The 13,822-nt window shown below is 39.2% G+C and overlaps 1 protein-coding gene across 3 annotated transcripts in view; it reads right to left on the bottom strand.

Annotated features, from left to right (window-relative positions):
* dglucy (D-glutamate cyclase) overlaps window positions 1-13,822 on the bottom strand; it is a 38,315-nt gene that overhangs the window by 17,436 nt on the left and 7,057 nt on the right. The window contains exons 1-5 of one of the 3 annotated variants that reach the window (XM_077240134.1): window positions 11,905-12,073; window positions 5,439-5,525; window positions 4,291-4,441; window positions 405-603; window positions 166-316 (exon numbers count right to left, since the gene is read on the bottom strand). In XM_077240134.1, the coding sequence (XP_077096249.1) occupies window positions 166-316; window positions 405-603; window positions 4,291-4,441; window positions 5,439-5,525; window positions 11,905-11,914 (598 nt within the window). In that variant the 5' untranslated portion in view covers window positions 11,915-12,073. Of the gene's footprint in view, window positions 1-165; window positions 317-404; window positions 604-4,290; window positions 4,442-5,438; window positions 5,573-11,904; window positions 12,074-13,822 lie in introns of those variants that run through there. The other 2 variants (XM_077240136.1, XM_077240135.1) reach the window with 2 other exon arrangements.

A 13,822-nucleotide genomic window follows, 5' to 3' on the forward strand; every position in this document is an offset into this window, starting at 1 on the left:
CATTTCAATGAACGTGGAAGCAGAGAATGTCTGAGTGTATTGGGAGCTATGCGCACTGTGATTGGCTCATCACGGTTGAGGGCGTGGCTTAGTCGTAGGTCAATTGTGTCGGTCCATTGTAAATGATTAGAGAGAAACTTTCATTCTTTTGAAACAAGTACATACCAGGCTGTCCAATATGGACAGGGCCTCCATGTGCCGTTGGGATCACGTGTGTGCATTGAACCGCAGCATCCAGCTTGTCTTCTGGTACAGGTCTCATGCTCACCACCATTGGACAATCAAACCGTCCAGCTCTAATACAAGGTACTGATGTCTGAAAACCCCCCCCCCCCCCCCCCAATAATAAGCACTTAGAGGATTGTGACACATGGATGTAAAGCAGGCCTGGGGTTTCTACTGACCTTGTACATGCTGACGTTTTTACCCTGTTCCACATTCCTCACAGGAACCCCAGCGGCCGCCAAGGCTGCTTCAAAGCCAAAACTACAGCCGATGTAGAATGTGACCATGTCCGCAAGTTGAGGAGTGTAGGAGGATAAACTAGCGATCTTCTTCATTAGCTTGCCATTCTCAAACACACAGTACTCTGGACAGTCCTCCCTGAGAGAAAGAGAACAAGCAAGCCTCTTCACTTATCAATCGCACTTTCACCATCCATCATATGTCATTTACAGCAGGAAAGAGTTTGAATTAAAGGCGCAATGTGTAATATTTCTGAGGATCTATTGACAAAAATGCGATATAAGATCCATAACTATGTTTTCAGTGGTGTATAAAGACCTTGCATAATGAACCGTTATGTTTTTATTACCTTAGAATGAGACATTTATATCTCCATAACCGCGGGCGCCCCCTTCTATGGAGGTCGACATATTGTGTGGTCATGTTTCTAGCGTAGCCGACAGCGAACACACAGCGCTACAGAGCGCGTTTCCTCACTACCTTGAAAAAGAAGTTTTCAGTGGTGTATAAAGACCTTACTTAATGAACCGTTATATTTGTATTACCTTAGAATGAGCAGTTTCTGTCTACACACACCGCGGGTTCCCTTAGATTGAAATGCGCCGACATGTTTCTACGGTGGCCCTAAACGGACAAACGCATTTCGTTACTATGTTGCTCTTCGTGCAAGGAAGCAAGCTTAGTTCAGTGAATAAAACACTGACACAATGATGAACAAGTAACAATAATATTCGCAATAACATATAGTTTTACTGAATAATTAAGTAAACATAATTTCTTAATTTGTCCTTGTATAGAAACCTCATTGCTGAACTGCTACTCTCTGCTGTCTCAGACGATGACATATTTTCCTGTCGGCCACCGTAACTTTTGTTAGTTGCAATTCGTAACCTCACCACTAGATGCCGCTAAAAATCACACACTGCACCTTTAAACGCATATGTGAAATATATATGGCCGGTTTATAGGCTTAAACGTAGTCCCAGACTAAACTGCATGTTTGAGCTGTCTTCACTGAAAACAACTTGCACTGATATATCTTAAAATATCATATCCATTGTTTTGTCTCAAGTTATGTTTTTACCTAAGGCACGTTTATAAAAGCTACTTATTTGTCAATTTGACTAAAACCTAATCCTGGCTTAATCTAAGCCCTGTCTGTGAAACCGGGCCATAGTGAGGGATTATGGGTTGTGCATACTAAAAGTCCCAGTCTGTTTTTTATTCACAGTCCATCTCTTGGTGTAATTATTAAATGACAAAATTATACTAGAACATTTCATTGTGAAAAACAATTAATCTTTTACACCCATACGTGACTAAACATATAATCTGTTAAAGGGGCCATATTATTCCCTTTTACAGTCTTGATTTTGTTTTTGGGGTCTACTAGAAAAGGTTTTCATGCTTAAACGTTCAAATTTTACATCACCGCAGCACCTCTCTTCCCAGTCTGTCAGTAACTCTCGTACTGAGTCGTTGAGACTTACGCCACAAATGTTGATCAACTTCACTCATGATGCTTTTGGGAAACACAGTCCTGTTTAGTTGAAGTTCCTGTTATTGTTATTGTGTTAGTGTGCTGTTATTGGTCAACCGCTTTGAGCGTGTTTCAGAAATGTTATGCCATTTACCAGAACCACGAGTTTCAACTAACTACTAGCGCAGCTCAAACAGGCCATGCTTGCTGCACACTTTTTAAAGTCAAATTTAAAGGGATAGTTCACCAAAAAATGTAAATTCTGTCAGTAATATCTCTCCCTCATGTTGTTCAACCCCGTAAGACCTTCGTTCATCTTCGCAATACAAATTAAGATATTTTTGATTAAATCTGAGAGCTGGATCACTCCTCCATAGGCTTTTAAGGGATTGAAACCTGTTCCCCGAAAAGTTAATAAAGACATCGTTAAAATAGTCCAAGTGACTACAGTGGGTCAATCTTAAGTTTATCAGGTGACGAGAATACTTTTTGTGTGTAAAAACAAACAAAAATATGACTTTATTTCAACTATTCATTTCCTTCTCTGTGGGCCTCGAGTGAGTTCACGTAGAGCGATAGATAGCACATCGCTTCTGTGTTGTACCTCTCTTTAAAGTTGTGTTCAGGATGATTACAATATCCAGAAACTTTGGCAGTGGTGCATGTTGATTCATGAGTTTACTGAGAACGAGGTTGTGTTGTTTCTGCTCCATACGCGAGTAACATTGGTTTTGAGTGTGATTGTCTGGAATGGTGTGCTGCTGCTCGCGACTAACAACCAACTTTTTTTTTTGTTCATAATCTTTGCTTTATTTTCAACGAAACTTTATTTTGCTTCACAATGATAGCAATGACATCCACTCGTGCAGGGTGTGTTATGCCTGGCTCACACTACAGGAGTTTTAGGCCGATTTATGCCCGATTTCCCCCTCCCGTGAATCGGAGAAAATATCTTGTCGAGGACCTCGATCGGTTCCGATGTTCGGCGCAGATTATCTGGTAATGTGAGGCGTTCACAGATCGAATCTTGCACCCCCCGATCTGCTCTCACACAAATCGGGCTCGCCCCAATCATATCAAACATGTTTGATATTAATCGGGATGAGCAAGATTGTGATTACGTCAGTACTGTCACAATAGCCAATAAGAAACAAGTAGGGCTGTCGTGGTGAAGGAATGATGTAATTTTGAGTGACTCATCAGCGTGATATGCACATAGACCTTAAAAAGGATATGCGGTATTATCTTTATTTATTTATTTATTGCTAAATAAAAGTGTTACACTGTTGTCAGCAGGCACGAAGACTAGTACATGTTCAGTAATGAAACCGAAACAAAAGAAAGTGGAGTAAACAGAAGATACAGTGTCAAAATAAGGGTCCACATAGTATAACAGAACATAAACCTGACACAAGCTTGTTAGATCATTGTTATATAACAGTTAGTTACGATCCTGTAATCTCACCAAACGAGAGGCTTTTTGCTGATATTTCACCAGTATCGGCATTGCTCGTCTCTGCGTGTTATAGACAGGCTGTCACTCAGTCCAGTTACACAATTAGGCCACTAGGTGGCGGCAAGAGACTGCCTTTGAGTGAGTCATACACTTCCATTGAATTAACAAAGAAATTCGGATTCATTCTAATATATATGTAATGAAACAAGCTGTTAATTATTTTAACATTTCATTTTAACTTTGAGCTCCACTTTATAAGGCTCAGCTGCCCATTCCGGCGCATGGGCAAGGCAACGCTGAAGCTGACACGTCACCTCATAGAGATGACGCCATTCATTTGAAATATCCTTAAATGTTAAAAGGATGATTTTTTTTTTTTTTTAAGATTTCGCTTTCCCTTGGTCACGGCATATTTTTCAAATATGACTTGATCTGAAGGACAGATATTTAGTTTACATCCACTTTTCCGCTTCCGATCTGTTGCGTGAGATCACGTGATCATGGTGGAATCATATCTGGCATGATAATCTTATTAACATTTTGTAGTGTGTGATGCGCCATGATTTTCAAATCTTGTAGTGTGAGCATGTTTAAGATTTGAGGGAAGAAAATCTGCAAAGATTCTCCTTAAGTGTGTGGTGCAACCAGATTTCAAAATCGGTTAGGATTTTAAAACTCCTGTAGTGTGAGCCAGGCATTAGTTAGTTGGGGTTGATTTCAAACATTAACAGTGCTGAACAATGATTCTCAGAAATTGCTAACTGCACCTTTAAGGAACAGCCCATTGAGAAAATAGGAGGTGGAAAAATAAAAAAAGAATGAAATGAAATTTGAAAGTTTTGATCAGGGGTTTTCAGTCTGTGATCCCTCTGGTGTGAAGATACGGTACCGGATGTCAGATCCTGTGGCGAGGGAACAGCTCCATTCTCCACACGTGCTCCTGTACAGCAGAGGAAGCGGGCCGCTGTTAGCCCGACAAAACGCCTCAAAGTCATCAGCAAGACCCTTGTGCAAGATCACCACGTTAGCCTGTTGATATCCTGTCAGGAAACATCATTTTCTCTGTTAGATCCTGCAATTTTCTCCATGCTTGCACACTTTGTAAAATGAAATCTTATATATATTTTTTTTTTTTGCAAATTATGAATGTACAATTTGGTATGCTATAAATAATAATAATAAAAAAAGGACCTGAGTCCTCTAGAAATCACATAAGATCCTACTGGAACAATGAACTGAACTTTCAGCTTTCAATTTATATAAAGTACAATTATATTGAATTCTTAGTACTGTAATTTTATTATTATTTTATTGAGTTATATTGAATTCTTAGAACTCTAATTTTATTATTTAGAATCAGTTCAAAATTACATTAGAAACAGAATTACATTAGCATTCCTTTAGGAGTTAATCATCCAGCTTAGGTGCCAAAGTCCAAAAGTAATAACACTCATGATTGAAGCTCAACAGTGTCATAAAGGCAAAACAGTAATCACAAGTTATCTGTAAAGCTTTGCACTACGTATATGGCATTCACATTATTCAAATTTATTATCAATCTCTACTCATTTCTTTAGAGAAAATAAACACAATGTACTTTGTCAATGCATTTAAATGACATATGTGCATAATTAGGCGAGGAGTGTTTATAAATTAAATGAATCCCTTAGCATAAAGAACACTTTTTTTGTCAAGCAGAAATGTGCTTTGCTAACACAATGATAAAATCAAGAATTAAGGTACCATTAAGTTAACATACAATGGCATCCAACCATGATGTTTTTAACCTTTCATACCTGCTGCTATTCCAGATGTGTTGTTAATATCCCGACTCTGCTGGCGAATAGCAGTCCGCAGAGCACACGGAGACAAACCCTCTGACTGACACATGCTAACTCATTTGCGTTACGACAGCCAGACACTACTATAAAGCCAAGCTAGTTAATGATTTTAAGCTGGTGTAAACCCATTATTGTAAAGATTAATGCATGATGGTGCATAGTAACTAACTAACACCAGACCGTTTGTAAATCATACCTGGCCTCGTGTTTGCTGCTCGGGTGCTGTATTTCAGTCTGACAGCACGACGGAGAAAACTTCTCATACCCGCACATTTCAACAGCACTGCAGAAAACATCGTCACAGGTTACAGGTCTGCAAAGGATGATGTCCTGGAAATATCAGAGAAAACTTTTTTTTTTTTATCTTTATATAGCACAGCTAAATACAACCAAGGTTGCCCAGAGTGCAAATACATGAAAATAAAAGATCAAACATAAAACATACATACATATTAACAAATCTCACACGGCATATACCACATTGAGATTACCCGTAATAAGCGGACAATAAAAAATGCGCCTTGAGCAAGTTCCTGAATACTGATAAAGATTTAAAAAGGCTAAAACTGATTTCAAGGCCAGGAAATGTGTGTGCGCATGTAATGGAAAGGTTCTTTAACCCTTAAATGCATGAATGTTTCTTTAGCTGCCCAGATATAGATCTAACTCGGATGGATCTCTAGCTACTTGTCACGATGATAAAACTCTCCTGATTTTAGAGTAGCCTAACAATTACAGAAGAATAAATGAAAGCATATTTTGTTATCTTTTTGAGCTAGGAAGGGTTCAGTTTGAGCAGATGTTTTATACCATCATCACTGTCCTCCTCAGAGTTAATTTCCCAGAACATTCAGCATTTGTCTCATATTCTCGATCTCAAACGTGTTCTCGAAACTATCATTTTCCACATCTTTAAAAATCAATATTTTGATCGCTGACAGCTTCTTCACCGGATCCACCATCAAGTGACAGTGACTAATATTTGACTGCGTTCAGTACTTGCTCTGTAGTAAATCACTGAGCCATTTCAAGTTGTGCTGATGATTCTTCCTATTCTTTTGTTTTCTGCCTGCTGTAACTATGAGTGAAACGTCACTTCATCATTGTGTATCAGTACATGTATCAGATCTTGTGGAATAAAGATTAATTGCACTTATTCAGTCATCAAAGATTAAATTATTGTTGTGCAGAAAAAATATACTTACACGGTTACACACCTCGGGTTGTTCGCGACCCTATACAATTTTTACAACAAAAAAATGAATGGAAAAGGCACTTTTATATATAATATATATATATATATATATATATATATATATATATATATATATATATATATATATATATATATATTAATCGTATTTTGTTTATAATGAATTGATTGAGAAATACTAGGAAGGCGAAGACACGGGCATGAAGTTTTTATTTTTCAACAAAGATTTGTTATAATTTATATCAGTGAGACCAGGGCTAAGTATAGGGTAGGGCTATCTTAGTCCAGATATATCTTTTCCCCCCTGTGGCATTTTATGTTGGTTTCATTTTTGTGCACAAAAAAATTTAAAATCATATTTTTTTTGCTTTCACTTTAATACACAGATCTTATATACACATATGATTTATTTCCCTGCTTTTTACATTCACATACAGTACATAAACGACTGTGTTTATGTGAACTTTTGTCAAATACACACAAGGTTATGTCAAAACACTCAAGATAAATGTACAAGATAACTTAGTTTAATATTTACAGGAAATGCCGTCTTCCAGCTTTCTGTGCGTGTGGTACAGATTTGTGCGTTTAGAAAACCATATATTACAATAATTATGGCTTTAAAAACACATGCAAATAATACTTTCATGATGACGAAAAACTGCAATGTCACGTGAGCGTGACTGAATGTTTGTAAACAATAGGCACCAAGATACTTCCGGGTGGCAGAACGCGATCGGCTTCTACTGACCAACTGAAGAGATCCAGCTGGCTACTGTAAACAGTTACATAGTTAAAATCATTGTTGTTGATCAAAGTTGAAACGATGGCGAAAACGTGTTGTGTTTGGGGTTGTGCTGCCAGATATACAGCAAAAGGTGTAGGGTTGTATCGATTTCCTTCAGAAAAAAGTAAATCTATCCAGCGGAACCTGTGGGTGAGGAGGTTAAAGCGAGTGGACGTCGTCAAAAGTAGTGCATGTTGTCTTCTATGCGCTTCCCTGCCCGACACATTAACTGTAATTATGAGCCCGATTTAAACCCAACCATTTTTTAATACGTGGGTCGTTATAACTGACTTTCTCAACTACTTTCTATGTAACTTTCTCCCGCCCGCAACATTTATGTTTTGTCCCGCTCCCGCCCGCAAATAGACTTTTTCCTGTACCTCCAAATGCTTTCAAGTTAGTCTACGTATCGCCATCATACACATCAGCATAAATGCTCCTGATAAATGATTTGTTACTAAAGCATTAACACACAAACCGCTGTTATAACATAAAGCAAGCAGATACTGCTGCATGGTTTGGCGCATGACTGAATGCGCTCAAAGTGCGTTCCCTTAATAATTCCTAAAGCTGACATCAGTTGATCGCGATCTCACACATCTCTGTTATTATCAATGAAGCTGACTGCACAATGAAACTTACATAATATATACACTTTGTTTGCTATAATTAGAGGATTTGCCAGCATACAGAATTCACAATGAGTGGAGACTATCTTAAATGCTTCTGATTGGCCATTACGTTCAAGAAATCAACACATATGTCTGTGATTGGCTACATCGCTCAACGCTGCAAACATGTTATAAAAAGAAACTCAGGCCTGTAAATCGTTTCTATTTTGTTTTAGTTGTGCTTGTTGCTTTTCTGTATGGAAGCAGATTAGTTTCAAATATAATTCACGCAAAAAACATGATTCACACATGCGTAGACAATTTCACATGCATGAAACCTAATTCGGGTACACACAAAAAATTCACGTGCGTGAAAAAAAAAAGCTGATCAATCGACCAATCAGTATCACGTGAGGGCGGGCCATACCTGCATTACGTCATCATCAGCATGGCTGAGCAGAGGTAAGTGCAGTTAATCATTAATTTCTGTGTTAACTGAAGTTAGAGATCAGTTTTAACTGCTGTTTAGTCCACATGTGAACATAAACATTTATTTTTAGTATTGGATTATCATGTCCTGTCCACAACACATTCAACTGATGATAATGTAATGACGTGCATAGGAGATTTGTTTTGTTTTAAACTGCATATATTATGTAGTTTTATTGTTTCAGATTTCCGAGACAGAAATCATCCATTGTTGTTTCAACAAGAGGTTTAAAGTGATGCATTGTTACTGTATCCATTTGTCTCCTGCGGACTATATGTACACGCTCTAGGAATACAGCCCTGCTATGCATGCATTATTAAATGTTCTTGTCAGAATTAAAAGATTCAAACACATAGTTCAATTTGTTGTACACGTTTTATTAATTTGAAAGTTTCCGAAATCATTTGGGAATAAAATATATATAAAATAACCTGATCATGATTAATGTTCCTGTTACATATGAAGATCATGAACTGACAGTCTTAAGTATGAAGCACAACATTCAGTACAGAGAAATATACATCTCTTCCGGAGTTGTGAGATCCAGTCAGAGTCTTCTTTGCTTTTAAGGTATATAAATATAAGTGCAATACATCAAGTGAAACGTGAACAAATGAATTGTGTTCAATCCAGTCATCAGTAGACCTCTCTGTTAGGACATATACGATTTTGTCCTGATATTTATAGTACGAGAGGTGCAGACAGAGGACGTGTGAGATTAAGTGATGGTATTTGAATAGAGTTTACTGAGTTATCTTAGTCACATAATCTTAATTGCCTCTCTATGATAAGTACCTTTGTCATATCAGCATAAAATCAGATTTGCCTACTTTACTAGGCAAAATAAAATTAATGCTTCACAATATTGTCCTGTGAGACCTTAAGATGACAATAAAAAACCTTATTTAAAAACATTGAGATGACAATACAGCACAAAACATAAAGAAATGCATGTTGAATATATTGGTAACAGTCTAAAATATGGTAAAATAACTAAGTTAACATAAGTTAATGTATTAACTAACCATGAGGAATACAATTGTCGCGGTGTTTGTTAATCTTTGTTAACGTTAGTTAAAAATACAGCTGTTTATTGTTAGTTTACAGTGCATTAACTAATGTTAACACGATTTTAATGAAGTATTATAGTATAGTATAGTAAATGTTGAAATTAACATTAACAAAAAATAATAAAGGCTGTTTACGTGCAGTTCATTATTAGTTCATGTTAACTAATGCATCATTATTGGAAAGTTTTACCAATTAAGACATTAATACAAAAAAAGAGAATAAAGAAATAACATGAATTAAGATGTTTGTGACTGCTATCCAGATGTCGCACCAAAGGTGACTAATCCTGAAAAATACAGGGAAACAAGTGTTAATAATAATTTAACAACATACACAAATGGCAGTAAACACTGTGTGCTCATTAAAATAGGTCTTCACCATTTAAAGAACAATCTCGATGAGGCCAGTGCTAAGAGAGCTAGGGTGGGTATTGACCACAGATGATTGTTTTGCAAACATTAGCGTGAGTGTTGTGGCTGTGAGAGCTGTCTGTACCTGCAGCTAAAATACAACAAAACAAGCATCATTCTTCTTCATTTTTGACACAATGGGACATCTGATTACAACAGCGCTTGCTTACATCAGTTAATAGTTCATAAACTATTGCTTCAACTGATCTCTAACTTCAGTTAACACAGAAATTAATGATTAACTGCACTTACCTCTGCTCAGCCATGAACTGGTCGAAAGCTGATGACGTAATGCAGGTATGGCCCCCCTTCACGTGATACTGATTAGTCGATTGATAAGCTTAAATCTGATTGGCTAAAGAGTACGACTGCTCTGTGTTACGAGTCAAGTGCTGTCAAGTACTGCCAGGAAAGTCTCAAAAACACACACACACACACACACACACGCAAGGCGATAAGTACGTGAATGACGATTTGCACATTCAAATTCAAGGACACTTTGAATGTTTAAAATGTACGAGACATTTTAAACATTCAAAGGTTTTTGTGCACGGTTGTATATCTACGAATTGTGTTTTGCATTTGTGAAATGTATTTTATGAATATATAATTGTATTTTGCGCATGTGAATTGCTTTTTGTGAATATATATTTTTTTCACGCACATGAATTTTTTTTTTGTGTACGTGAATTAGGTTTCATGCATGTGAAATTGTCTACGCATGTGTGAATCATGTTTTTTGCGTGAATTAAATTTGAGACTAATCTGCTTACATATTTCTGCAACAAATGAATAAAAATCTATTAGTTTTTTTATGTTTTATTCATAGATATTTCTAGTTTGCGAGAGTCCCGCGAATCGTTTTATTCTCCCGCAATCCGCAAACACAGAGTGAGTGCATTACCGCCAGCGCTCGCACTCGGACATCAAATCTAGTCCCGCGCCGCACTCTTTTGCGTTGGGAGTGCACGTTTCTAGATCAAAGAATCTAAGCTCTAATGATCATGTTAACTAAGTCTGAATTTCCACCACGTCTGTTTTTTAATCAACTGTTGAAATTTAGATTAGGCTACTGCCGACGGTGTGTCTCCCTTCCAAGCAATTTACTAGTGTTGCCATAGGAACGCTTCGGCTTTTGCCACCCGGAAGAACGTCTATTACTGTTGTGACGTCATGGTGAATTGTCGTATAGAGGATTGCCAAAAACAAACAAAAGATCGGTTTGGTTTTGCTCGAGTATCCGAATATCAACATCACTGAGCACAAAGGCAGCAGGCATCATAGATACAGTCGGTTGGTCTGGGACTGGGTACACCCCCGGGAACGCCCCGTCACGTGATGTGAATTTAGCCCGTGGGGGAAAACATTGCCTTGGCGCTCATTGAAATACATGCGACAATCATGCTGAAGAGGTGTTGTGTCGTTTTCTGTACCGCCAATAAACAATTTATGAATTGAAGTTCTACATCGTTCCTAATAAACACACAGAACCGGAAAGGAGGACAAAATGGCTACAAGCAATAAATAGTAGTGTAAATCTTCTGTGATGTTCTTTAATACCTCTATAGTACTTCTATAGTATGTCCCAAAATACTATAGTATTCCTATAGGATTACTATAATATTTTGTCCTAAAATACTACAAGATTCCTATAGTTGTTTTTCATAAGGGATGTCTCATTCACATTAGCCTTATCAGCTGAAGGCTCACTTGATAGGCCAATCGCTGCGGTCTACACTCAATACAGACTGCAGTGTGTGTGTTATGGATAACGCTAGTTACGTATGTAACTGTGGTTCTGTGAATTCCGGATGACCGCCAGAGGCAGTGCAAAGCACTAGTGGATAATCGCTGCACCAGCTAGATAGATCGAGAAGAATATAACAACAAAGTAACGTCATGACGCAGACCGAGACACGAGGATATAACCCACACCGACTCTCTGGCGGTCATCCGGAATACACAGAACCACAGTTACATACGTAACTAGCGTTCGGTTTCATTCCTACTGACCGCCAGAGGCAGTGCAAAGCACTACTGGATGACGCATATCAACACGGTCATGAGGAATGCCACCCACCTGCAAACATCAGGGTTGCTCCAGAAGGACTGCAGAGCTCACATCATGGGAAGCAGCCCCGTTAACCTTGTAGAACCGCGCGAAGGTACATGGAGAAGACCAGGTAGCAGCTTCGCAGATATCCGCCAAGGAAACTCCCCGTAAAGTGGCCCAAGACGAAGACACGGCCCTAGTGGAGTGACAAGTAACACCCCCTGGTAAGGGCTGATGAGATTTATTATACGCCAACTTTATCGTCTCAACAATCCAGCGTGATAATCTCTGTTTGAACAAAGGTGCACCCTTGCGTACCTCACCATAACAGACAAATAACTGATCCGTCTGTCTAAAAGAAGCTGTAGACTTAACATAGCACTTTAAAGCTCGTACAGGACAAAGATGATGAGACCTCCCCCATCTGTATCTGAGTGATTGAAAGGCGGCTAAAAAGCAGCCAGATGAATAGACTGATTCACAAATTGTGGTAACAAAACTTTAGGGAGAAAGGCTGGATTAGGCCAAAGAATGACCCCAGAATCCTCTGGTAACCAGCTAAACACAATTCACTCACTGACAAGGCATGAAGTTCACCAACGTGTTTAGTGGAAGCTACGGCCAACAAAAAAGACACTTTTAAGGACAACCACTTAATATCTGCAACAGCTAACGGCTCAAATGGTGGTGCACAAAGGGACTCTAGAACAAGCGGTAAGTCCCACACAGGAAATGGAGTAGAACGAACAGGCTTTAAATGCCTCGCTCCCTTCAGAAAACTACAAACAAGGTTATGAGACCCAAGGGAAGTACCAGCAACCGGGTCATGATAAGCAGATATGGCAGCAGCATAAACTTTTAAAGTGTAGGCTGCCCTGTTGTCATCTAATAGATGCTGCGAGAAACTCAAAACTGTCGGCACAGTACAGTGAACTGGGTCAATTCCTTGATCCTCACACCAGAAAATATCCTCCAACGAGCAGCATAAAGTTGTCGTGTCGAAGGAGCCCTAGCGTTGCCGATAGTGTTCACTACTGCTGGTTCACAATCCATTAACTGTGATCTGGACCCAAGGGCCAAACCCAGAGCTGAAGACGAGTTGGATCTGGGTGCCAAACACGGCCGTGCATCTGAGAAAGAAGGTCCCGTCTGGGTGGGAAACTGCCATGGTTCAACTTGTAAAAGACTCAGAAGGAGAGTAACCCATAGCCTGGATGGCCATCGAGGTGCCACTAAAAGCACCTTGTATAGCACTTTGTATAGGAATATACAATGTAATGTTTCCCACAGAAGTGGAAATGGAGGGAACGCATACAACAGGCAACTCGGCCACTTGTGGGCTAATGCATCCTGTCCCAATGGGCTGGACGTCTCGGTCTTGCGGACGATCTTGCGAGTTAGCAATAAAAGACGCAAGTGACCTGGTGCCGCCCTGATGATTCAAATGAAAGACCGTTGACGTGTTGTCGGACCGGACAAGCACATGACGACTCATCAGGTTGGTAAGAAGTGTTGTAGAGCTAAGTACACTGCCTTCAACTCCAGGACGTTGATATGTTCTAAGGCCTCCCTGGTTGACCAGTGACCACCAATTCCCCTCTGGTTCCACGTTGCCCCCCATCCTGTTAGTGAAGCATCGGTTGTGATCACCTCCCGACGGGAGAGCACAACCCCTAAAGGCACATCGGCTTTCAGAAATGTTACCTTTTTCCAGGGTTTCAATGCACTGACACAGGCAGGCGAAACGACAATCATGCAATGGCGATGTCTCACTGAATCTAGCCCTAAGCTGTTGCTCCACCTCTGACAAGGCCTGAGGTGAAGCAAGCCCAAGGGGATCACGGATGTGGCAGCGGCTAACATCCCCATTAGTTGCAGAAGGACGCCATAAGGAATATTTTTCCCTTGACCAAAACGAGTCAGTAACTGACAAATATTGTCTGTC

Source organism: Siphateles boraxobius, unplaced genomic scaffold (genome assembly GCF_051911475.1).
Source record: "Siphateles boraxobius isolate OS27281-9 unplaced genomic scaffold, OSU_SipBor_1 22, whole genome shotgun sequence".
Taxonomy (NCBI): domain Eukaryota; kingdom Metazoa; phylum Chordata; class Actinopteri; order Cypriniformes; family Leuciscidae; genus Siphateles; species Siphateles boraxobius.